The sequence below is a fragment of the Dipteris shenzhenensis genome, chromosome 17 (genome assembly GCF_047967505.1).
Source record: "Dipteris shenzhenensis isolate YYH24624 ecotype China chromosome 17, Dip_SZ_1.0, whole genome shotgun sequence".
In the NCBI taxonomy this organism is placed as follows: Eukaryota; Viridiplantae; Streptophyta; class Polypodiopsida; order Gleicheniales; family Dipteridaceae; genus Dipteris; species Dipteris shenzhenensis.
In genome coordinates this window covers 17006095-17032828 of record NC_141612.1, presented here as the reverse complement: position 1 = coordinate 17032828, position 26734 = coordinate 17006095, and the positions used below count along the sequence as shown (strand labels likewise).

The 26734-nt window shown below is 49.3% G+C and overlaps 1 protein-coding gene across 1 annotated transcript in view; it reads left to right on the top strand.

The window, feature by feature from the left end:
* The first annotated feature begins 2470 nt into the window (after positions 1 to 2470).
* The window catches only part of LOC147891759 (SH3 domain-containing protein), a 78296-nt gene continuing 54032 nt past the window's right edge, over positions 2471 to 26734 (top strand). The window contains exons 1-2 of the mRNA XM_087388445.1: positions 2471 to 2693; positions 2954 to 3073. Of these exons, the coding sequence (XP_087244571.1) occupies positions 3014 to 3073 (60 nt within the window). The 5' untranslated portion in view covers positions 2471 to 2693; positions 2954 to 3013. The remainder of the gene's footprint in view (positions 2694 to 2953; positions 3074 to 26734) is intronic.

Sequence of the window (26734 nt, the reverse complement as noted above, 5' to 3'; positions counted from 1 at the left end):
GCCTTAGGTGTACTTATTTCTAGAGAAAAAGATAGCCTAGAGTTCTCAATATTGCTTTTGGAGTGATAAAAGTTAGGAAAACAATGTGATGCACAGTGGTAGGAGGGTGGTTGAGGTCATGAGAGGGTGTCATTTTGATGGAACCCTATCTCTTGAAGATAAAGTAAATGAAGATTGATGTCTTAGTTGCACTTAATAATGACGGTTGGTAGGATGCGAAGGGAAGCTTAAGAATAAATCAATGGATGTGCTCAACTAGGACCTTGTTGTTGAGATTGATTATTCAGATGAGCAAATTGATATGGAGTGGTGTGCTTGTTTGAGTTGATAGTTGTTGTGTGCACTAGTCAATGTGCTTACATAGTCCTCAAATCACCTTATTCTATTTACCAATAATGAAACAATAGGGCTAGGATGGGGTTGGGAACTCAATGCTCCTTGTGAAAAATTTACACAATTTATGCTACTCAATGAAGCACAAGGCTTGCATGCACTTGTAATTTGTGCTATGTTGGCACAATAATGAAAATGTGGTAGTGTCATACTTTCACCATAGGAAGTGATTGGATGGCCCAATTGGGGCCTGGAGGGAGTGAGAAGGATGGGCGAGGTGGCAATGTTATGCTTGCATTGCAGAGCAGCAAGAGCGTAGGGGATAGGTTGATGGCCCTTCAGAGCGACTGCCCACATTCACATCCCATGGGGGATGTTTAAGGTAAATGTGTCCCAAGCCTACGTCGACCCACTTCCATATGTGTGCGTGCGTGAGTTCAAAAAGAATAAAACACTAAAAATAAATATATTTTGTCAGTTACATATTTACTGCCCAAGTGTGGACAAATAGGGGGCATGGGCTTGTGTCATTGCCGCAAGTCCTCAGATTTATGGGTGCACAAGAAGAGGAGCACCCATAAGATGGGCAGCCTCTACCCCCCTGACAGTAAGATTAACCCCTTGCTAGTGAGCAAAAGGGCACTCCTTTCCTTTTCTTGGGTTGTCCACACCTCGGGTGGTCCTACCAATGGCAAATGCACATGAATTTAATCCAATTGTTTTGTGCCAGGGCGGTGAAGTGCAACGCCCCGTGAAGTGGCGGGCAGGCGAGGGCATGTGTGAATGTTGTTGTAGTGGGCCAATAAATAAATATTTTGCATAATACCACATATAACATTGGACAGGAAGGAGTCACTTGGCCTCTTCTTCTTTCTCATAGATTTCACCATTAGAGAGGCCGAGCTAATGGTGGCTTGAATTTGATCCATTGGGCGTCGCTGATGTTCTCCTTGCATGCAAGCACTGAATAGCCACAATCAACCACCACAGAAGTAGGACATGAGAAGATTTCCTCAATCATAGCAATATCTACTTTACGCATGAAAAAAGCCTTAGATGGCACTAGGCTCCAAAACAAAAGCTCCTATTCGGCGCAATCAATATGGATATTCTTTGGCTGCAGAGACACATCAAATTGTGAAACTGTCCATAAGCAGAGATTAACATGAAATCTCTTGCAACCATCCATAAGCAGAGATTAATGTGAAATTTGCTGCAACCTCCATAATAACTGCGCATGCCTTCCAAAAAGAACGATTTGGGGACTGTAACTAAAGGCGACAAGGGAGAGAGGGTCAAAGAATGATGAAAAACGTGTTGAGATGTGGTAGGGGGAGGCAGAAAGGTACTGTCAATAGTTGGAGAAGAGGAAGAAACGTTGATTCGGATGTCGGAAAAGAAAAGTGGTGATGACGGTGAAAGAATTACAATGCATTGTTGCGAGCTTTCTTGAACGTTCTTCTTTGCTTGCCTGCAAGTTTTAATTCAAAAATTCTATGCATTTGATCGATCTCGGTAGTTGCCATAGCTAGTTGGTTCGTCCTATCGATCCTCTTGCTGCCATGTACCATCAGATAGATGATCTCACGACGACAAAGAAGAATATGAAGCCAGCTTACATGCAAATGACAGCCAACACCAACTCGCCATGTGGAAAGTCCAAAAAATCACCAGCATACATGCAAATGATAGCCAACACCAACTCGCCACGTGGAGAGTCCAAATAATCATATTTTTGAATTTCCAAAAATCACTATTTTTTGCTTTCTCGTTTTCGTATGAATGCTATGTCTACCCCCCAAGGCATGCCAATAAAATGAAGGAAAGGGAAAAAATAAAAAAACAAGTTGGACCACGTTCAAGTGGCCTGCCGTGAAGAGGAAAAGAAGGAGAAAAAGGGGGACCGAAATAGAAAGAGGAGAGAAAGGGGGAAGGAAGAGGAGCCTAAACAAATCACAAAAAAGCTGGTAGAAATACTTAAAAAATGAGTGAATTTCGCTTCTACCAAAAGTCGCTGCCTTAACTTAGGACTTCCAAGGCAGGCCAAAAAAAAAAGAAAAAAGAAAAGAAAGAAAAAAGAAAATGTATAGTGCTCATTAAGGCTAGTTACAAGGGTACCTATATTTCCCGCTCTCTTCTTCTTCTTCTTCTTCTTCTTCATCATCATCATCATCTTCGTCTATGTTGTACAGGAGTCCTTGTTCCTGCCTGATTTTTCTGATAGAGCTTCGGAGCTCTCCATACCGGCTTTGACCTATTCTTGCTCCTCATTTTCACTCGCATCATCCCCAGATTTTGCCTCCCTCCCTTCAGATTTGCTCCACATGACATCTTAGCTTCGCTCATCTCGCTTCTTCCAGGTCCTTATCATCATCATCATCATTGCTTCCTTACTCGCCCGCATCTCGCCCTTGCTGCCTTGATCCGACTTCACTTACCGTAGATCGCATTTGTGCACTCCTGCCTCTTGTTGTGATTTCTGGACCCGTGCGCCTTTTGTGTGATTTTTTTACGGTTGCGCACTCACGCTGTTCCGCAACCCCCCCTTTTTTTTTTTGAAACACGCTACGGCGAGGGAGAATGCTGGATTCTTAATTCCTGTGTGTCGGACTGCGCGCAGGTTTCAGCGCGCCATTCTCTTGCTTATGAGCGTGGCGTTGCGGCTTCCCGATCGAGCAATATGGACGCAATTCGCAAACAAGCAAGTAAATTGCGGGAGCAGGTGGCGAAGCAACAACAGGCACGAGCCTCCGTTATTTTCTGTTTGTTTTGCAATTGGAATCGCATAGATCGTGGAACTTTATTGAAGAAAGAATAGGCCATTAGCATCATAGAATAGCCATCAGGCCTTGGACACTCGCAAATGCATCTATATATTTGCCATTGTGTATGTGTTCTGGGCATCTGTATTTGGGAGAGATTAACAGTGGAAAGCCAGTACGTCACAGGTCGACCGAGAAGTGTCTAAGGCATCACCATACAAAATACGAGGTATGATAACTCAAGTAAGAAGAGTCTGGAATCTGCATCACAGAGCCAGTATGTGTGACTGTGGCCAGTCCAGGAATATTTGGTAGTTGTGTTGAACCGATTTTAAGAGGCTCGGCTCTAAAGTCATAGTAGTGTCTTTTGTGCCCAAGGTCACACCACAAACGTAATGCTTTTGGGAATGTAGGAAGCTTGCGAAGGATAAGGCTGAATAAGTTTAGAATATTCATCTGTAGATGGGTTGGTATTGATTTGTCTTTGGGAACTGTTGCTCAACGAAGAAATGCATGAACTGCCAACAAAGAAACAATTGCCGCTGGTGGAGTGTTTGGTATCATAATCATCAGCCCAATCTAAATCATTGAAAGCGTGCAACTCAGAGTCACCCATCTGGCATAGAACAGACCAAGAGACTAAGCACCTTGCAAATTGGGATACGTTGAACTGAATATCTGGACAGGGCAGGAGATAAATGAGTCATCCAACAGCCTGACTATATGTAACTGCATCAAATGGTTCACTTGCATCATGCCTGCTCAGCCGAGATAGTTGAACTGAATATCTGGAAGAGATAAATGAGGCATCCAACAGCCTGCCTGTATGTAACCGCATCAGATGGTTCACCTGCATCATGCATGGGCTGCCTCAGCCTTGGTTCCATGGGAGTCGAAATGGGCTGCAGTCCTGAAATTTGGATCTCTGCAACAGTCCCTCAATATATTTGGTCTGTTTGAGAACAAAGAAAGCCGTCTCATTTTCTCCATCCATCCTCACACTTTTCTGCTTCTTGTCGCATCTCCTCGAAGGTGAGAGGCTTTATACAGTCTAAAGCCGTTGTGTGGTCACAAGATATTTGAAGATTTGTGGAAGCTTGTTTATTAGGAGCATAGCTGCTGCACTCGTGTCCATCTTCTAACCAACAGTCTGAGAGAACCTTGGCTTTTATGCCATGGTCATACTTTGAGTCATGTTTGTCCATCCTCATTGTGTACATCTGATTCTGGAGGTTGTACACTCATGGACAGTTGTCTATCTCCTATGTCCTTCATAGCTTAAAAGGCACTGCTTGTTGGACATGAGGGATCATTGAGTTTGCCTCGTCTTGATGATGAGGGGGAGGGCTTCAGCATGCTTTATCGTAAGCTTGAGGATGCAGTCTTACAACTACCTTGTTACTTATTTCAATTCAGACTTGAATTCTGAGCCTTGGACTAGTTAAGGTTGAATGTGGATGTTTCAGGTTGTTTTTCTGGTGGTTGCATTGCCCTATCAGCTAGATTTAGATGCTTGTCTGGGAGAGACTAAAATGAAATTATTTAGTGTTTACAAGCAGTTGTAGCTTGAATGAAGAGATTTAGGACTACCTTTTGATTAGCCTTCTCCTTTAGTGCTAGCCTTTGTCATGGGTGAGTCTACCCTTCACCTCTAGAGTGCCGACAGAAACTCAGTATGAAGATTGTGTATAAATGGATGCTCAAGTATGTGTGGGTGTGTGGATTTGTTTGTGTGAGAGCATATGTTTATAATATGGTCTACACCCACTGTTGGGCGCTGATGACGTCAGTGGGGATGTCATAGTAGCTAGTCCTTGCTATGCGTGATGGAGATTATGGTTTTCAACCCTATACCATGAGATTGAAACTGCACTATATTGTGTTTTTAGAGGCATGTTCATGGACTCATCTAGGTATATGTGTTTCTTGTGGTTCTCTATATGTCATGTGAATGTTCTCCCTCTCATCCCTCTTCTTTTAAAAGAGCAAAAGAAAAGTAAGGCATCAAATGTGCACCTAATGTTAGAAGTCAATTGCCCCAGTTGTGAGCCCCCATATGAGGAGGACAACAGGGTCATTAGACTGAGAGGTCAGTGTGCCTGAAACAGAAGATTGTGCAAGCAATCAGGGCAGGAGCTGCATGGCCAGATCTGCCATGATCAGTAAGCACACGATGGCAGGGCAGAAGGCTGCACAAACAGCGGGTTTGTTGGGCTGCCAGGGCTGATTTATAGGCCTGGCAGCAGGCACCTTTGCTCGTGACCAAACCCTGGGTTTAACCAAGGTTTGCTGGTCAGTTTTGAACCAGCAGGTCTGGTTGGTGGAGAGCAGCAGGCCAGTCGGTGGTGCAGCAGGCCAAGTCAGCCAGTTTTGGGCTGGACACCAGCCTATGTAAACCTCCATACCCCCTCACTCACTTCATCCGTTGCACTGAATCCTCTACAGCAGGCAGTGCTCTATCTCGGCGAGTGATCAAGAGTTCTCAGCAATGTTTTGTGCCCATGGATGTGTGTGCTCACCTTGATCTTGTTTTGCCCACACCTTGTAGAAGAATAAAGTCTGAGTTCTCTCTCTCTCTCTCTCTCTCTCTCTCTCTCTCTCCCCCCTCCCCCTCAAATGCTATTGAGTGAAGTTGTATCAGTAAGATCATTGAGTGTTTGGATAGAGCTGATTATATTCCATTGAGTGTGAGGTTGGAGTGATTCCTATCTTGATTTTTTGACATGTTATTAGAGTCAACTTTGCAGCTCCAGTTTTCACTCTGAACCTCCACTCTTGAAGGCGACCCCGATTCAGGAAAGGTGTGTGGTGAGCCTATTTTGGTGGGTTCATTACTCTATGATTTCAGAAGCTATCCTTGGGAAGAAGGGTCGTGGTGGTGGTGGGGGTGGTACTTCTCTCGTTCCTACGGTTACTGTGCGCATGATGATGCCTTCTACGATGATCCCTAATTTCGGAGAGATAGGAAAGCTTGATGGGACAAACTATCCCATTTGGAAGGTGAAGATCCGTAGCCTTCTACTGGCTAGGAAGCTTTAGAAGATCACAATGGGGGTGGATTTGAAGCGAGCAGACATCAAGGATGTGTCTGGAAAAGTTGTCTTTGCTATAGATCTACACGAGCTCAAAGATGCCCGAGCCCTTGCATTGATCATATGGACGATGGCAGATGCTGTGATTCCTGATCTATGGACGATGGTAGATGCTGTGATTCCTCCTATCCAGATGGCAGATATGTCGACTGAGGCATCGGCCACTCTGGAGGACTTGTACGAGACATACAACACGTTCCAGATCCTCTCTCTCAATCATAAATAGTTCAACATGAGCATGGACGGTGGAGATACGGTACTCAGATGGTGAGAGACCAGCTTGCATTAGTTGGTCAAAAAGTGGACTCAAGACAGCTTGTGTTGCTTACGCTTGGTATGCTTCCAAGGAGTTTCAAGGGTTTTGTAACTACCGTGACAATAGGAGAGAGGAAACATGCCTCTAACTTTTGAGAACCTTGGTCCTTATTGCTGTAGCTTGTAGGTGGAGACTCGGGAGAAGCTCCACAACAAAGAAGGTGACAAGGCACTTTTGGCGAAAGACAAGCTTGGCAAAGGCAAGTCTAAAGGCTCCAAGGACAACAAGGGAGATGATGTAGAGAAGGAGAAGGTCAAGTGGTTCTACTAGAGAAACTTGGCCATTATGCTAAGGACTACTGAAAGGAGATAGACTTGAAGCGGAAAAGGGATTCTAGGTCCAAGGGGTGGTCGAAGTTCGTGTAACACGCAACGGTAATCTGATCGTGTAATTCACAGCAAGACCTTCTTTAAACCTTTAGCGAGGAATGAGCATTGTTTACCATAGAGAGAGAAAGGAGTTGAGGGTAGAAAGAGAGTAGAGTCGACAACCGATTTGGTCCCTGTACCCATTGAGGACCCCCTCCCCCAATTAGGGGAAAATTTGCTGTATACTTGGAGAACTGAGAAGTACAAAGAACACTCTTCGAGAGAGCACGGAACACGCTTCTGAAGAGCTCACTGTGCACACGTATAGCAGACCCAAAGACCTGAGAGGCAACGCCGACCAGTACTGAGACCTTGATGCTGTCACACTAACGATGCAGGACGCTTCTGCAAGGCAAGGGAGAGGCGTGTGCTGTCTACCGGAATGCAGGGTTACTGCATGAGTGAGAGAGTGATAGCTGAGAGTAATAGATACTGAGAGAGAGCTGAGATATGACCGAGAAACTAGAGCTAAGAAGTAGGCTGTGTAGCATGTAAAGAAAACTGAGAAAAGCTGAGGAAACAGCATCCAAACGTCTCTCTGTTTGCTGGTCCAAACCTCCGACTGTTGTGCTGCGTGGACACCTTCAGATCAGGCTGAACTGATGGCCAAGGGACTGAGGCTAGAGCAGGACCAGAACTGAGGATCTTGGGGGCTGCACAAGGAGGCTGGAGTGGAGCTGGTAGGAGAGCTGAAGGCAGGAGCACTGAATGAGGAAAAAGGGCAGCCAAGGGGCCCTTTTATAGGGCTGGACTGAGCCAACCCAGTCTGTAAACAGCCGACTGAGTTGGTCTGTTTTACAGACTGGTTGGCCTAAAACCAGCCTATAAAAAGCCCTCCCTGGCTCATTTGCCAGGGGAGTTTTTGGGCAGCCTTTGCAGGCTGCCTTCCCTGCTTACCTGTCCAGCCTTTGGGGACCCTAAAGGGACTCCTAACCTAGGCTAAGACCTAAACTATAAGATGGAAACACTTAACCTACTGTTCTCCAGTGGGCACTAGTGAACAAGAACTGACTTATTGACTTGACCTAAGGCTGAGAGACTGACCTACGTAGCTTGTGCCTGACTGTCCCTGGACAAGGGCTCACAAAGGGGTCACATCATACAACAAAATCTCCTATCTGGGAACTATAATGCACTTGTCGATGCAGCCAGTGTGTCACCTTGCACCCAAGTGCAGGGGTGCATGTGACATTCCCTCCTTAAACTCGGCGGTAGGTTCATTACTTCCAAGTAGTCCGCCAATATCTGGGGAAACTCTTGGAAAAAATCTTTGTCCAACCACATTGCTTCATGGGTACCTCGATCACGGAACTTGGTGTAAAACTCACGGATCCTATGTCTTGACCCATGCTTGAATTTATGAAGAAGGATCTGTTTTGGCTGCAAAACTTCGGCTTCATCAAGAACTTCAAGTTGTTGCTCGTCGGAAATCTCTGAAAGAGGAGGTCCAAAATATGGCTTCAACCAAGCTACATGGAACACGTTGTGCATAGTCCAACTGTCTGGTAGGCGTAACTTCATTGAGACATCGTTGATCTTTTGAATAATAGGGAATGGAATGGTCCGAAGCTCCTAAAGGACAGCTTAGGGCATTGCTTGCCCACCTGCTTCAATCGTTGCTTGATAATGCGTAAATACACCCATTGACCCTCTTTATACTGGACATCTCGTCTGGATTTATTAGCTTGGCGTGTATACGATGCTTGAGCTTTGGCGACGCGGCTTTTCACGGACTCCATAATCTCTGCCATGGATTCGGTGGTTTTGTTGGCTTCAAGAGATGGAGACACCATCCGGGTGAGGAGTGAGGTAAATCGTCGTCGAAACGTCGCTTCATAAGGTGTGCGACCAATACTCGAAGAATAGGTATTGTTTAGAATGGCCTGCATATGCGGAAGAAACTGCTCCCACTTTCCTTGAGCATCATGACAATATGATTTCAAAATATCAAATGCCATACCATTATACTTTTTCGTCTCGTCGTTCGATTGTGGATGGAAAGCGCTGGACATCTGTAGCTTAGTACCAAAATTATTAAACAAGGCTCATCAAAAGTTAGACGTAAACTTGGAGTCCCTTTCGGATGTGATGGTCTTTGGCAACCCTCCAATGGGATACCAATACTTGATAAACAAACGAGCTACATCTTCAGCGCTAGCCGTTTGTTTGCAGGGAATGAGCATACAATATTTACTAAAGCGACAAACAATAGTAAGACATTGAGTATTGCGCGTGCCTGCAGATGCTGGAAGTAGCCCCACGAAATCCATACCTATGTCTTGGAATGGATCGTCGGGGATTGGCAATGGCATAAGTAAGCCTACCGCTTTCTTGTGGGAAGCCTTGACCTTTTGGCATATTTGACAATTTTGCACAAAGCCATATACGTCCTTCCGCATCTTTGGCCAATAGAAATAGTGCTCTTCTCCAAAGTCTCGTTGATACCTCTGTGACCACCGGTAAGGGCGTCATGGGCATCATGAAGAAGCAACTGTCGTTTGTCTTTGAGTTCACATAACCTTTTCTTATAGAAAAGCCAACCGTCCTCTAATGAGTAATGGCTTGGAGCAAGCGTCGTACCTAACTGGAACTGCGTGCCAAACTCTGCGGACTCCGCGTATTGTGCCTTCATGCTATCAAGATCCTTTCCTTTGATTTCGAGCATAGTGGCCCGCTCAATGGTTTGGATGGAACCTTTCCGACTGAGAGCGTCTGCAACGGGGTTGTTTTTGTCGGGAATGTACTCAATCATTCCCCCAACTGCTGGAATATCTGACTCCACTGTTGTTGCCGATCACTCCATTGCGTACTAGGCATTGTCTGAAGCCACTTAAGGGCTTGGTGATCTGTCTTCACTGTGAAAGTCCGTCCGTATAGGAAATGCTTCCAATGTTTTAATGCCTGGATGACACCGAGGAGCTCTCTATCATACACTGAATAGTTCTTTTCGGCATCGTTAAGCTTTCTGCTATAGTATGCCATGGGCCTATCCTCTTGTTGTAAAATTGTCCCTATGGTGACATTGCTAGCGTCTGTGATTATCAGAAATGGATCATCCCAAGAGGCGATCTTCATAACTGGTGCTGTCGTGGCCAATCGTTGCAAGTCGTGGAAGGCCTGCAAAGCTTTGCTTGTGACTTGAACTTTTTGTCTGCGTGTCTTTACTCCCTTGAGTAAATCTGTAAGAGGGGCTGCGTATGTTGAGAAACCCTTCATGTGCGAGCTGTATGCTTGACACAAACCCACAAAGGATCGGATCTCTTGGGCCGTCGTGGGGACAGCCGAACTTGTGATAGCTTGGATCTTCTCAGGGTCCAATCAAATCCCTTGAGCACTAATGATGTAGCCCAAATACTGAATTTCCAGCAATCCGAATTCACTTTTCTTTGCGTTGAGATGTAGCTGGTTATCACGTAATAATTGTAGGGCACATCGCACACCCTTAATATGTTGCTCGGCTGTCGCGAAAAAGATATGGATATCATCGAGAAAGATGAACAAGCACTTCCCAATATACTCTGTGAATACCCGGGACATCATCTTATTGAATGTTGGTGGTGCATTCTTCAGACCAAAGGGCATGACGACGAACTCGTAATGAGCTCGCTCAGTTTGGAAAGCTGTCTTTGGGATGTCAGCTTCAAAAATTCGGACTTGATGGTAGCCACTTTTGAGGTCAATCTTTGAAAAAAATCTTGCACCATTGAGTCTTTTCAAGATGTACTCGATGAGTTTGTGTTTTTAGAGGATGAGTTTGGGAATGTTCTTGGATTCATCTAGGTATATGTAGTCGATGCGAGGCATAGGAAACTTGTTGCTTACTGTAAGCTTGTTGAGTGCTCTATAGTCGACACAGTAGTGCAGACTTATCCTTCTTTGCCACAAATAGAATAGGTGCAGCAAAAGGCGAAGAAGAAGGTACCTTGCGCACAGTAATTGAGACAATTGTTGCTCTAACTCCTCCATAGACTTTGAAAGTCGATAAGGGAACTTACTTGGAGGTGTCGAGTCTGGAAGTAGATCGATGCGATGGTCTTCCGGTCGGTTGGAAGGCAGTTGGGGTGGCAGATTGTCCCGGAGCATGATGTCTTTGAACTCTTGGAGTAGATCCACCGTTGCTTGCCCCATCGGAGGAGCAGCCTGAACTACAGTGATTTGGCACTAGACATAGACAAGTGACACCCTTGCGGGTGGCGCGACGTGCTTGAATATGAGAGATTAATGGAATCCTTGGTATGCTCCGATCTCTGCGTATCACGGCGGGCTCAGGTAAACCTTCCACAATCTTGAAGGTGTCTTGTTGCCAATCACGCGTCGGAACATGCTCACGAAACCATTGAATTCCGAGGATCATGTCGCACCCCATCAAAGGAGTCAATATAAAATCCTGCGTAAACATGGCCTTCTGAACTGAAAAAGTGAAATGGATGGTCTTATGCGTGGTGTGTGCGCAAGCCGGGCGTGAACCCGTCCACTGCAATGGCGAAGCTGTGGCGGAGACGGCTGTTGCGCTCATATTTGCGTGCATAGTGGCTAACATTTGTTTGTGTTGGAGAAGCATCGCCTCTCGGTCTAGCTTTTGTTGCCTCTCTACTTGGGTGAGCTCCGCGCGTCGCAGTGCCTCCTCATTTTTGTGTTCCTCACACATCAACAAGAGCAGTTTTTTGAAAATCTGTGGTTTCTCTTTCTTTCAGCGGCTTTTTTGCTTCTTTTTCCTCCAGACGTTGTTTTGTCTGGTCCAGCTGTCTTCTGCTTTCTTCCAGCTGGGATGAATATTCTTCAAGTTGCTGCAGGAGGACCCAATTCTGCTCTAGAAGGTTCGCCATCACTTCTTGAGCATTTGGCGGAAGCGTATCTTGTTGGTAGTCTTTCTCCTCTTCAAAGTCTTCGAAGTTGAAATCTTTTTTTGACGCTTCCATGGCGCTTGATTGTGTGTCCCTTTTGGATCTCAACACAACCATACACTCGCGGTAGTCAAGTTGGATACAGACCGAAGCTTTGATACCAATGTAACATGCAACGGTAATCTGATCGTGTAATTCACAGCAAGACCTTCTTTAAACCTTTAGTGAGGAATGAGCGTTGTTTACCATAGAGAGAGAAAGGAGTTGAGGGTAGAGAGAGAGTAGAGTCGACAACTGATTGGGTCCTTGTACCCACTGAGGGCCCCCTCCCCCAATCAGGGGAGAATTTGCTTTATTTGCCGAAAAAACAGTGCTGATTATATTACTTCGAAAACAAGATACATGAGGTCAGCTTTGCAGCTGATGGGGCTGCGTTCACAAATTGGACGCAGCCCAAAAAGGAAACAAAAATATAAAGCTCTCTCTCACTGAGGGATCAGGCGAGTGTGAATGAACAGCCAGAGAGGTGGTGAATAGCGCCACTGAAGGCCCTGCGAAGTATGCTCGAAGAAGAGGCCCTGCGTATCCCAACCACGGAGGAAACGTCTCCGCTTCTCCCGGCCAGCCCGGGAATCTCCCTGTATCTGGTCCCACTGGCCTCTGAGTGTGTATAATCTCACTCCAGATGTCGGTCATGACCTGGGCAGTCGAAAGAGAGGTGCCACCGAGGATCTGCGCGCAGCGCGAGGTCCAAATGTGCCATCCAGCGATGCTGCTAATAATTTTCCATACTGGCTGCCTCTCCTGAGATCTTGTGTCAGCCTCTGCCAGGTGCGGCGGAATGCCCTCGAGCGGCCCCCAAGTCCCCTGTGTGATAAGGAACGTGGGGTCCTGCGGGCCTGTCTCGAACAACTGATGAAAGCCAGGTGCGGTGCTGCACCAGCAGAACGCGCCCCAAGTGATCAAACCTAGCTCCGGTGTTGCGCGAGTAAGGATCCCGAAGGTCCACCTCCACACTTCCTGGGCGCGAGTGCAGCTCCACAGGCAGTGTTTTGGTGACTCCTTGTCCTCATGACAGATCTGACAACGTCCATCTTGACCAACCTGTCGCATCCAGCTCCCCACTGGAAGACCCTTGTGGGCGAGTAGCCAAAGGAAGTAGAAGATCTTCCGCGGCCGCCAGCTCTCCCACAAGGCCTTCCAGAAGGCCTGCAAAAATAGCCTGGAGATACCCTGAGCATACCAACTGGGCCGTTGGGTGGCGGGCGGCTCTGCATCCTCTCGAGAACTCTCCTGCCCAATGTCGTGCTGTAAGCGAAGACAGAGGTCGGCCCCTGGCCTATCACAACCTCTGGTCATCTCCACTCTCCTAGGTCCCAATCAAGCTCTGACAAGGCCCGCCCCTCCCAAAGCCAGAGTCGCCAGCTGATCCTGCTCTATACTAGGAGGAGGGGGTCGATGAGCACATCCTCTCTTCTGAGTCGGCCGTCCCCCAAAACCGCGAAGAAGGAAACAGAGGTGTCGTCCATCCGGCCTGCAACCACCAGTGGGATGCCACGGGGGGTGAACTGTCCCAGCCATCGGTCATCACCAGGCATGAGGATTTGAATCTCGAGTGGAACCAACCAACCGGCTGGAATCGCTCCGTCTATCTCTGTGCGTCTCGCCTGAGCTCCACGGGCACCTCCAACTGCGGCTGCTAGAGCAACGGTCTCCAAGTGTTTGTACGTGTCCCTCCAAACTCGAACCGTCCGCATCCAACCGTCCCACATGATATGTGATCTCTCCCCCAGCTGAAGGCCCAAGGCATCTCTGACGTGATCGTTCCAGATGAGCGGTTGGCGGTCGATCTCCTCTTGACAGCTAGGAGGGGACTGTATGAGACTGAGGGGGAGCCGCTTCCAAACCATGAGAAGGCTACGAATGAGCGGGGAGCGAGGGTGAGTGAGCGGTGCAGAAGTGAAGATCCACCTGAGGGACGGTAGGCACTCTCCACCTCGGCGCGGGACGCAAGAACCGATCCCCTGCTGAAGTAACATCTTCCACGTTTGCCCCCCCCGAGGTCAAACCGCAGATAACCAACTTGCCCAGCAGGGCCTGACTCTGAAGCTCAGGATCGATGACCCCTAAGCCACCCTCAGCCTGCGGAAGAATGACTGTCTGCCAAGCTACCCTGGCTCTGGTATCTCTGAGACCATCCCCCCCAGACCATAGGAAATTCCGGACCAACCTCCTGAGCTGTGCCACGTTGGATCTCGAGAAGCACCAACAAGAGGCCACATACCATGCCGTGGCCAGGAGAACCTGGTTGACTACAAGAGCACGACCTGCAAGAGAGCTTAGCAGTGCTCCAGAAAGCCAGCTTCCGTTGAATGGAATCTAGCACCGGGAGAAACTGCTGAGCTGGTGTGATGTCCAGGCCGACCTGAAAGCCGAGATATCTAGCTGTCTGTCCCCGCGGGATCCATCTGAAACCCAAGAACCTCCCCCACTGTGAGCATGCCCCGGGGTTTGTGAGAAAACCAACTGATTTGTTCCAGTTGATTTTCGCACCGGCTGTCGAACAGAAGACCTCTAAGGCCAGCCTCACCCTCTCCAGCATCATCTCATCATCCTGAACGTACAACGCTGTGTCATCTGCATACTCCGAGTCCAGGAGCTCCGTGTCTTCCCTGATGGGAAGGTGAACACCCCGGATCCCGGTCGACCTCGCCCGAAGGTAGTAAGTCATGGCCTCGGCGAAGAAGAGAAACAGGTAAGGAGCGAGGGGGCAACCCTGACGCACTGATCTCTCCAAACGAAATCGCTCTTCCATCCTGCCGCCGATGATGACCCTGCTAGAAGCTGTCCTGTATAACGCTGAAATACCCTGAATCCATCCTACTGGGAATCCTAGTCTCTCCAGAGTACCCTCCAGGAAGGACCAGTCCACTCGATCGTAGGCCTTCTCAAAGTCGAGAAGTAGGATGGCTAAGTGCGACCCACTGTGCTGAGCCCACTCCGTCGCCTCTGAGAAGGTGAAGACATTATCCAGGATACTGCGATCTTGGACAAAGCCTATCTGAGTGTCATGAATGAGGTCAGGAAGTAGAGGCCGAACTCTGGCGCTGATCATCTTGGCAAGGATTTTGTAGGCAGTGGTGAGGAGAGTGATCGGGCGCCACTGACGGATCTCCTGTCGATCTCCTCCCTTCGGGATGAGGCAAATCAGTCCCGAGGAGAGGCTCTCTGGCATATATCCGCTGCTGAAAATCCTCTGAAGGGCTGCTAGGAGGGGCTGATGGATCTGATTTCAGAAGGAGGTGAAGAAAGCGCGAGAGAGCCCATCCTCGCCAGGGCATTTCTGCCCATCGATGGCCATCAAGGCCTCCAGCATCTCGTCAGTAGTGAACGGTGCCATCAACATCGCCTGCATGCTGGGCTGAACAAGGGCTGGAATGTGCCTCCACACCTCCTCTCGGGAACGTCGAGTACGAGGGGCAAGCTGCTCCTGTTGGAAAAGAGTCCTGTAGAAGTCGGTAGCCAACCCCAAGACCTCATCCGGATCAGTAACGATGTGCCCCTCCGCTGTCCTAAGACTGCGGAGCTGATCACCTGCTGCTCTGTGGCCATGCGTCGTGAAGAACTCCTTGCTCATCTGGTCGCCCTTCCGAGCCCAGTATGAGGCGTGATAGGAAAACTCTGAGCGGCGCTGGAGAGTCTCCTCAAGAAGGGCTCTGGCTCGAAGGGCCTGGATCCGAAGCTCCTCCGAACCCGGGGCTGCCTGCTGGAGTCGCTGAATGGAGGCGAGGTCCCTACGAAGAGCTCTCTCTCTCTGCCCCACCACTCCTGGCGAACCTGAAGGGTTGCGAGCTGGCAAATCTGGCTGGACTCCTGCAAAGCCTGCGCCACCGAATCTACCAGATCCACGCACTCGCCCCAATCTCTGTCCCAAAGGCTACCGATACTACTGCGCACCTCCTCCCTCGAGAAGATGGAATCGGGAATCCGGCACGAACGGGGAGGAAGGGACTGAGCTGTCGAGTCTAATGATAAGAGCACAGGCGCGTGGTCGGAGAGTGTCGTCCCTGGCACTATACCCGCCTGACCACCTCTGCTGATGGCCCAATCACTGACATAAAATCTATCCAGTCTCTCCAAGAGTCTGCCTCCTTCCCTGCGGAAGCCCCACGAGAAGTCCAAGCTCCGGTGCCAACGGCGGAAGGACGGGTCTATCCAGCTGTCCCTACCTCCTGTCGCGAAGATAAAGAAGTCCCAAGCGGAGTGCTCTGCCTGAGCCATACCTGTAAACTCTGGTCCTCTGCCCTGTTGGTCCTCCAAAGTCTCCAGATTGTTGAAGTCACCTCCAACAATCCAGGAATCCATGTCTGGGAGAATCCCTGTGAGTGTCCTCCAGAAAGTGGCTCTGCATCGGAGGTCTGTGGGAGCATAGATGTTGAGGATTCCTATTTTGGAACCCTCCAACTCTAGGCCAACCCAAAGTGCACGGCCTGGAATCAACGTACCACGACCAAAAACTCCCTGGGCAAACAACACGCACACGGAAGTACAGACACCGCCACTCCTCCCCTGTGCACCAATCGAGGGCTCCCAATAAGTGTGAGAGCGTCCAGGGAGGATCTTCCCGCAGCTACGGGAATGAGCCACTGAAAGCTTATGCTCCTGGAGCAGAAGTATATCCAAGCGACCAATCACTGTTGGCTGAAGTTCCTGTCTCAAGATGAGCTTCCTAGGACCACGGGTGCTAGAAGAATGAAACCCGTTCACGTTCCAGGAGACAAGGTGTAAGCTCATGATGAGGACTGGTAGGCTGCGAACAACTGTCTGCTCGCGGCTGATGTCGATGAAGAAGCTGACATTTCGGAATGGAGGCGCTGATGCTTTTGAGAGGGTTTGGAGGGGGAGGCGGGGTCGTCCTGCCCGTTCTTCAAAACTTTTAGCAAAGGTGTGAGGCCTTTAGTGCCATGGACGAACGCTTTCTCGAGCCAACTCGAGATCTCTGAGGTAGTCATCCCGTAGAAGGCTCGGAGTTTTGAGGAGTCCAGGCTCTGACATCCTAGGGAAGGGGCCACGACAGAGGGGGCCTGAGGATCACAATCAATCTGAAGCGCTTGGAGGCGTAGCGCCATCGCAGGCGCACGTCACCCTCGGACCACTGAGTCTTGAGAAGCTGTCCACCCGACGGGCCTATCCAGGAGCAAACCTGAGCGTGCGTCTGCTCTCTGAGAGCCTCTTAGACCGAGTCGTCTGTCCAAGTCTCGGTGCCGTCGCTGAGAAATGTGAAAGCAAAGCTAGGGCCATCCCTCGGGGCCAAGGCTGCGATCTTCCATCCGCCCCTTTACGGAGCAGGAAGATACTGATGTCGAGACAAGCAGGGAAGGTCCCAAGGTCGGCCACATCCAAGTAGTCATAGGGACCAGATCTGTAGAAGTCGCGAGGAAGCTCTCTCTCTTGAAGCTGAGGCCCGCCAGAGTCTGCAACTGAGGGGGTCGGGCTAGCAGACAGGGAAGACTGCTCCAGGGGTGGTGTAGACTCGGGGTGTCCTGCCTGGGGTGGGGAAGGGGGAGGAGGCTGAGGGGTAGGCAACTCAGACTCCATGGAAGCGACTAGCGAGGGGGCGGAGGAGGGGGAGTGGGGGCTGCCCGCGGCTGAGGAACCATCGGTGCAGCTGACACTGCAAGAGAGCTGAGAGGGGCGGGGGGAGGGGGATGGGGCTGAAACTGGGACTGGGGCTGAGTAGGAAGAGGAGGGGGCTGAAGAGGAAGAGGCGGGGGCTGATGCTACGGGTCGGGAAGAGGGGGGTGCGACTGGGGAAGGGGCTGGGGCTGAGTGGAAGGGGGTTGGGGAGCGGAAGAGAGGGGGACCTGAGGCTGCGGAGGGCGGGCTATAGTCGAAGAAGAAGCTCTCCCAGGACCCTTGGACGGCTGCCTGTCAGGTCTCTGAGGCGCTGCTGCAGGTTGGGTAACCTCTGCCTCCTTGCCTTTTTCAGAAATCTTCTTATTCTTTCCTCTTTTCCTTCTGACCTCGGTCCAGCCGCCAGCCATCTCTGGACCGGACTCCGGCTGCCTCTGCTCCTCCTGACGTGGCTGCCCGGAGGGGGGGGGAGGGGGCGGAGGGGGCCGAGAGGATCTGGAGAATCGTGGACAAACAGCAGCCAAGTGCCCAAAGCCATGACACCTCAGGCACTGGCTTGGCTGTCTTGTGACTACCATGCTTTGAGTAATGCTGCCAGCATCTGTCACGATCTCAATCACTGCAGGGAGAGTCGCAGGGTCTGCCACAGCCACACGGACTTGGGGGGCTCCTGCCGCAGTAACCGCGTCGACGAAAGTGTCATGCATTACCCAGCCAAAGTGGGAGCCCAGGTCCCTGACTATCGGCCACAACTCAGCAGCAAGGCTTGGCCACATATGTGGGGGAACCAGCAATCAGGTTGCTTGCAGCTTTCGCAGTGGAGGCTCGGGAGAAGCTCCACAACAAAGAAGGTGACAAGGCACTTTTGGCGAAAGACAAGCTTGGCAAAGGCAAGTCTAAAGGCTCCAAGGACAACAAGGGAGATGATGTAGAGAAGGAGAAGGTCAAGTGGTTCTACTAGAGAAACTTGGCCATTATGCTAAGGACTACTGAAAGGAGACAGACTTGAAGCAGAAAAGGGATTCTAGGCCCAAGGGGTGGTCGAAGTTCGTGTAACACGCAACGGTAATCTGATCGTGTAATTCACAGCAAGACCTTCTTTAAACCTTTAGCGAGGAATGAGCATTGTTTACCATAGAGAGAGAAAGGAGTTGAGGGTAGAAAGAGAGTAGAGTCGACAACCGATTGGGTCCCTGTACCCATTGAGGACCCCCTCCCCCAATTAGGGGAGAATTTGCTTTATACTTGGAGAACTGAGAAATACAAAGAACACTCTTCAAGAGAGCACGGAATGCGCTTCTGAAGAGCTCACTGTGCACACGTATAGCAGACCCAAAGACCTGAGAGGCAACGCCGATCAGTACCGAGACCTTGATGCTGTCACACTAACGATGCAGGACGCTTCTGCAAGGCAAGGGAGAGGCGTGTGTTGTCTACCGGAATGCAGGGTTACTGCGTGAGTGAGAGAGTGATAGCTGAGAGTAATAGATGCTGAGAGAGAGCTGAGAATGACTGAGAAACTAGAATTAAGAAGCAGGCTGTGTAGCGTGTAAAGAAAACTGAGAAAAGCTGAGGAAACAGTGTCCAAACCTCTCTCCGTTTGCTGGTCCAAACCTCCAACTGTTGTGCTGCGTGGACACCTTCAGATCAGGCTGAACTGATGGCCAAGGGATTGAGGCTAGAGCAGGACCAGAACTGAGGATCTCGGGGGCTGCACAAGGAGGCTGGAGTGGAGCTGGTAGGAGAGCTGAAGGTAGGAGCACTGAATGAGGAAAAAGGGCAGCCAAGGGGCCCTTTTACAGGGCTGGACTGAGCCAACCCAGTCTGTAGACAGCTGACTGAGTCGGTCTGTTTTACAGACTGGTTGGCCTACAACCAGCCTATAGAAAGCCCTCCCTGGCTCATTTGCCAGGGGAGTTTTTGGGCAGCCAAGGGGCCCTTTTATAGGGCTGGACTGAGCCAACCCAGTCTGTAGACAGCTGACTGAGTCGGTCTGTTTTACAGACTGGTTGGCCTACAACCAGTCTGTAGAAAGCCCTCCCTGGCTCATTTGCCAGGGGAGTTTTTGGGCAGCCTTTGCAGGCTGCCTTCCTTGCTTACCTGTCTAGCCGTTGGGGACCCTAAAGGGACTCCTAACCTAGGCTAAGACCTAAACTATAAGATGGAAACACTTAACCTACTGTTCTCCAGTGGGTACTAGCGAACAAGAACTGACTTACTGACTTGACCTAAGGCTGAGAGACTGAGCTACGTAGCTTGTGCCTGACTGTCCTTGGACAAGGGCTCACAAAGGGGTCACATCATATGACAAAATCTCCTATTTGGGAACTATAATGCACTTGTCGATGTAGCTAGTGTGTCACCTTGTACCCAAATGCAGGGGTGCATGTGACAGTTTGGTTCAGGGAAAGTGACTGGTGAGCTCTTCTTGCTCATTGATTATTGTTTAGCTCATACAGTGAGTTAAGACAAGGAGGGCTGGTATGTTGACAGCAGAGCATCAAAACACATCTCCAACAAGAGGGAATAGTTTAAGACCATGGAAGGTGCACATTCGGATAAATGTGACAGTGGGGCACAATGGGACATGCCTTGTGAAGGGTATTGGTAGTATACCATTCTGTGCCAAATCAGGAGCCGTGATTTGTGAAGGTAATCTCCGGTGTGCTCTATGTTCCAAAACTTTGTAAGAGCTTGCCTTCCGTGAGTCAAATGTCAAAGAACAAGATGATAGTGTTGTTTTAGGGACTTGTTGTCAGATCCACAGAGTGGCTTAAGGAGTTGAAGAGAATGGGCTTTATGAGATCGATGAATTATTGGTTTGTGGAGACCATGGAAGCTACTGTGGCATGAGCGCTTTGGATATATCAATTATGGCACATTGTCAGAAATGTAGAAAAAGAATACGGTGGACGGACTTTCACGAATAGCAGGGCCGGATAGAGTTTGCTGCGGAGGGCAAGCAACGTCAAGAGGGATTCCCACAGGAGGCTACATCAAGGGCCAAGGTGCCATTGAAGTTGGTACACTCTGACATATGCGGGCATGACATATGCGGGCATATGTCTACAAATTCGTTTGCATGTTCTCTATCCTTACTTTCATTGATGATTACAGCCGGATATTTGGGTGTATTGCTGGACAAGAAGTTCCAAGCCTTTGACAAATCCAAGGAATGGAAGACCAAGCAAGGTAGAAAAGGAGACAAGGAAGTTTGTGAAAGCTTTCCGGATTGATTGTGGGGAAGTTTACTTCAACAGAATTCAATGCTTTTTGTAAGAAACATGGAATCAAAAGATAGTTTACTACAGCTTGCACATCACAACAAAATGGAGTTGCTGAAAGGAAGCACTAGACAATCACGGAGATGGGTTGACCATGTTGAGGGGAAAGAACCTCTCAAAAGCTTACTGGGGTGAAGCCGTGACCACTATCGTTTCACATCCTCAACAAGACGAAGACAAAGGCTGTTGAAGACAAGACTACTTATGAAGCCTACTATGGTAAGAAACATACCATCTCGCATTTGAGGAATTTTGGTTTTAATACTTTCGTACATGTGCACAAGGATGAGAGGGCGAAGCTAGATTCCAAGAGTACAGACTCTAGAGTGTATTTTCGCTGGCTATAGTGAGGAGTCAAAAGCGTGTCATCTCTTCAATCCATGATTGAAGTAGGTTCTCACCAGTAGGGATTTGGTATTTGAAGAGATGATGTCCCAACTGGAAGAGGAAGTTCCAGTAGCACCCCTACAAGTACCCAAACTAACAATCGAGCAGGTCGAGAAGGCTGCAAAGTCCGAGGAGTCAGAGGATGAGCAGGAAGCACCAAAGCCATCTCCGAAGACACCATCGACGGAGGAAAAGATATCAAACTAGTACTTGAGGACCTTGCATGAACCATGGGTAACAGATATACCTTAGTCTAGTTGTAATGCTTGGAGAAATTCCTCCGCGAACTATGCTTTAGTGGCTTTGATTGACGAGCTGAGATCCTTTGAGGAGGCAAAGGATGTTCCAAAATGGAAGGCTGCCATGAAGGAGGATGGAAGCCATTTTGAAGAATGACACTTGAGATTTGATGAACAAACCTTTCAAGTGGAAGGTGATTGGTACCAAATGGGTGTACAAGTTGAAGTTCAAATCCGATGGGAATTTAAAGCCAGGCTTGTGGTGAAGGGGTATGCTCAGTCTGAAGGTCTTGATTTTGATGAGACATTTGCTCCTACGGCTTGGATGGTGACCATTTGGCTGGGCCCATCATGGGTGGTCCATTTTTCAGATGGATATGAAATCTGCAGGAACCTGGAGGAGGAGGTATACGTGGATCAGCCACCAGGTTCCAAGTTCAGCTTCTAAAGTATGCAGATTTGAAGAAGGTTTTGTATGGGCTGAAACAGGCCCCTAGAGCATGGTACCAACTTGTCATGGGCATCCACAGCCTGTGGCCATACTGGACTGCCACGCAGGCAGCCAGCACAGCAGCAGCCCGCGCAGCAGCAATCGCGGCGATGGTGCCACGTCAGCAGCCAGCTGGCTGCCACGTGGACTGGTCCGTGCCACATCAGCCCAGTCGGTGGGCAGCAGTATGGTCGGCCATTCTAGTCGGTCTATTTTGAGGCCCAAGGGGGCCTATAAAAAGCAGCCCCTTGGCCTTAATTTCACATCCACTCCTCAGGCCTTCAAGCCTTCAAAGGAGCAGAGTCAGGCCTCCCCGCAGCAGACCAACAAGGTAGCCTCAGCCTCTTCAGGGATCTGGTGAGGATTCACCTCCTCTAGGTAGTCTAGTCTTCCAGTTTTGCAATGAGGGTTTCAGCCCCTTCATACAGCCCTTTGGGCATTCATTATTCAGTTGTATCTATTTCCTCTTCGGAGGTCCACTACATTCTCTCCCTCTGATTCTCTCACTCACATCCACAGCTCACTTTGTTTATTGAGTGCATCATCTTGCAGTTGTAGTTAGTATTGAGCAAGAGAGGGAGTGAGGATAGTCTATCTCCCACTACATTGGTATCAGAGGGGCTTCAGATTCTTTCTTGAGACAGAGAGTTATCCCTTTTTTTTTTTTTTTTGGGGGTGTTTTGTCCCTACCCCGGACTAGTGGTAGTACCATACTCCATTAGCCGCTCCCTCCCTCCCTTCATCGCGCATCGGGCTGGCACCCATAGGTCTTTACACCTTGCGACTTGAGGGGAAAGTTTGTTTCCAGAAGTCAGGTGGATCAGCTCAGTCAGGGACAGCCCCAATGTTTATGGTCCAGACAAGATCCGGTAAGGACACCATGAGCACCAGTGAGCAGTCCAACACAGGGGGGGAGGGTTCAGTGCCTCCACCACCACCCCCACCACAGAACCCTGCAGACACTTCCATGTCTGCCATGATAGCCATGTTGCAGGCTATGATGCAGACGCAGTAACAACAGTCCGAGGCTCTCTTCACCCGGATGACCCTGTTGGAATGGTCACCTCCCCATCTGTAAGAACCCATATGAGGAGTGCATGGGGGAGGTAGACCAGGGGATACTGGGGCTGCCACATGGGCAGCACACAGAAAGGGCAGAGGCTGCCACATGGGCAGCACACAATCTGCCATGTGGGCAGCTGTCAAAACAGGATATCTTGGATCTGCCCTGGCAGAAAGGATCTGATGAGGAGCATGATTGCATGGTGATCCAGAAGAAGAGGCGCTTGCAAGAGGTGTCTGCAGCAGCAAGGCCAGCACATGGCGCATTGATGGCGGGGGGAACCAGCAGGAATGTCGGCCATAGAACTGGCTGGTTAGGGCTGGTTGGAGCCAGCCAACCAGGCCAGCTATTGGACCTGGCCTTGAAGTGTGGGCCAAAGGCCCTAGAAAAGAGAGCCCCAAAGGGGCATTTATAGCATAGTTACTATGGAACGTGAATGTCAACGGAACGTCGACCCCCTTGGGAACGGGAACGCCCAAATCCTAGGGAACGTGAACGGGAAGCGAACACCATGTCACCATACCCATAAACAAACATAGGATTCTATACATTAGAAAGCTTAAACTGAGAATCCAAGACTCAAAAACCTTTTGGAGTAAGGACTCAAGACTGAGGACATAAAGTCAATGCTAAATCTTATAGATGAATCGTGATTCATGCATAATCATTGATAATAGAATCTAGATTAATAATTATAGCTTGCCAATGGCATACAAAAGCAAAGTCCATTAGAGACAAGGCACAAGCAGATGAGATTATCTTGAGTCTTGGAATCTTGAATCTGGATACAAGAAAAGGAGACTGAGACCTCCTACTACTGAGGCTCCTAGAACTTAGAAAACTAGCTGCTACATGCATGATCCACTCAACACTGTCAACATCAATGATCAATCTAAATGTGCAGCATTGTGGTTGCTGCCGTCTTCCCCCTCTTTATCATCTCCATCATCTGGATGATCTGCATGCAAGGAATGGCTTAGGGAACGTTCCCTAGACGTTCCACAAGGGATGGGGAACGTTCCATAGCCGTTCCATAGACTGGACGTTCCACAGACGTTCTCTTCAAGCTCAGCAAAGAGAACGCCGTTCCAACGTTCCATAGCTATGGAACGGTGTTCCTTGGCAACTATGATTTATAGGCAGACCAGGTCAGGGCCTGGTCGGCCTGTTTGGGTCGACCATAGGCAGCCTGACTGGTCGGTTTTTTGCCAGCCCCTTGGGGCCTATAAAAGCAGAGGCTCTTGGCCTCATTCCATATCATCTGGAGCAGCAAAGCCTCAGCAGACTGGAGCAGCAGATCAGCACCTATAGGGCCTACATCCAGGAGGTGTATAGGAGGCTGAAGAGCTGCATACAAGCTGAGTTAGGGCTGCACACCTAGGCTGACATCCAGGACAGCAAGGTGTAGAGATCAAGTCACGGTGACCAAGTCTATAGAAGCTCGAGGTGGAGCACACGGGCTCGAGTCTAGAGATAGCCAGCAGATAGGAGAAGTATCTTGTGGTAAGATCAGAGGACCACACCATTGGTGGGACTCTGGATCTCTCTCTTTTGTATTGTGTCCATAGCTTTGGATGGAAATATATTATTTTGGTGGTTTCTCTATTTGGCTGGTTCATTGTCTATTGATGAGTCTGCACATCTATTTTATGCACATAAGTTAAGAAGTTTGTGATTCCACTCCCCACATGCACACTGTGTGAGCCCCTGGGCATTACTATCAGTCTTCCGCTGTGCGTACCCTTTGTTGGGTCATTTCTAATAGACCCAGCTTCAGGAGATGCGGGAAGATCGTGAGCAAGCTGCCAAAGAGCGTGAAAGGCTAGCTCGGGAGGCAAAAGAAGAACACGATTGGGAAGCTCGGAAAGCAAAAGAAGAACGCGATCGGGAAGCTTGGGACGCAAAAGAAGAACGTGTTCGGGAAGCTTGAGAAACTGAAAGCGCAGCTCGGGAAGCAAGAGAAGAACGCGATCGAGAAGCTTGAGAAGCCGAAAGGGCAGCTCGAGAAGCAAAAGACGAACGAGATCGAGAGGCTCGAGAAGCCAAGGAACTCCAAGACCGCGAGGCTAGCTCCGAGAACGTACTGCTTGAGAAGAGAGGAAGAACGGGATCGGCAGCTTCTCATTTCTCTACTTCGACCAGAGGGGGGAGAAAAGGAGAGACTTCCACCTCCAGCCAAGCCTTCTTTTCTAGGGAAGCTCAACTTCACACTGTACGATGGTAAGCAGGAACCCTTAGTGTTGACTTCATGGCTCAATCAGTTCGAAAGTTATTTTTCAGTGATGCCTACGAAGGACAACGAGCGGTGCATCCTAGCATCCATGCACCTCACAGGCGAGGCGATCACCTGGTGGCTCAAGTGGTAGAAGAACCACTATGATGCGGACGAGGAGACACCTTTCTACAGCTGGATGGAATTCGTGAAAGATCTTCGATCACGATTCTTGCCACTGCAGTACTTGGATAGGCTCCAGGGTAAGTTCTATGAGCTACGCCAAGGAGGCACCGAGATAGTGAATCATTATGCCAATAAGTTCACTCAGGTGTTCATACAGTTGCAGCTCGAGGAAAATCAAAAGCTGAGCAAGTTTCTTCATGGGCTGCGATCATACATTCAGTGGTACGTCCCTAGTTTTCAGCCACAGAACTATGAGGGTGCATATGAGCTTGCTCAGAACTTGAGCTCATGCACAAGGGTCAAGGACCCAAGCCGTTCACCAGTAAGAAGCCCTCGGAGTCCTCCACCATAGATGGAGGAAAGAAGGCCAGCACGGGGCAACAGAAGAACTGGCCAGCAAAAGACAGCAACGGCTATGGAGGGTACTTGGATGCAGCCACCCGAACGACCTATGCCAAAGAGAACCGTTGCTTCTTTTTCCATGAACAGGGGCACGAAAAGCAAGATTGCCCGCATTTCAAAAAGTAGCAAGCCAATGGGTCCACGTCCAATGGATCTTCTACAGCTTTAACTACGGCCCAGACAACCTCATTGGTTATAGAGGAGATTGAAGAAGATCAGCAAAAGGGGGACTCTCACCAATTTCCCACCATGTTCCAGTTCTATGGACAAATCGGCGGCCAGAAAGTCCTCATCCTCGTAGATTTAGGGAGTTCCGAGGACATCATTTCTACAAAAGCTGCTCAGCGAGCCAGGTTGACTCCCACCCCGTCAATTACCATCGCCCTAAATGGGGCATTTATAGGACAGCGGGCAGATCATTCAAGCTGAGTTTGGGTGACCCCCATTACAGCTAGATGCTGCATTTCAGGTCATCACGTATCTGTACCGAGTCAAGGAGTATGGGGATTACACCTCTGGGCGTGGCAGGCTACCATGGCTAGCACTATCCTCTTCTATGGCACTTGCAGCAGGAGGGGACCAGAGGTGCTAGTATGCACGCACGAAGAGATGGTTTGAGCGACTAGGGCTCCACATGGATAGACTACCTCCCTTCCAGTATAGCATGGATGCTCCGTTTTCTCTCCTCCTATCACATGGGGTCAACTAGGTTATCCGCAGAGGATCTATTACAGCTACTCACATTTTGGACCTGGTTGGGACCAAGTGAACTGCCAATGAAGCTTAGCTTCTACAGAGATCACTTCTTACATATCACAGCGGATGGTTTCATTGACCCACCAGGATACACGCAGATTTACTTACCCCACTCATTGAGGATCTCTCTTGGGCAGTTCCGGGTCTCTTCACATAGACTTCGTATCGAGAGTGGCAGAGTAGAGCGACTACCTAGGGAGAGGCGCATATGCGCACTGTGCGACATACAGGAGGTTGAGACAGAGGAGCGCTTCATCTTCAGATGTCTTGTTTACTATGAGATCCGAGGGTGTTTCTACTACCTCTTCAGAGATAGCTATAGGATTTTGGCCCGGTTCCTCTCCTACCCAAACCAGCGATGTTTGG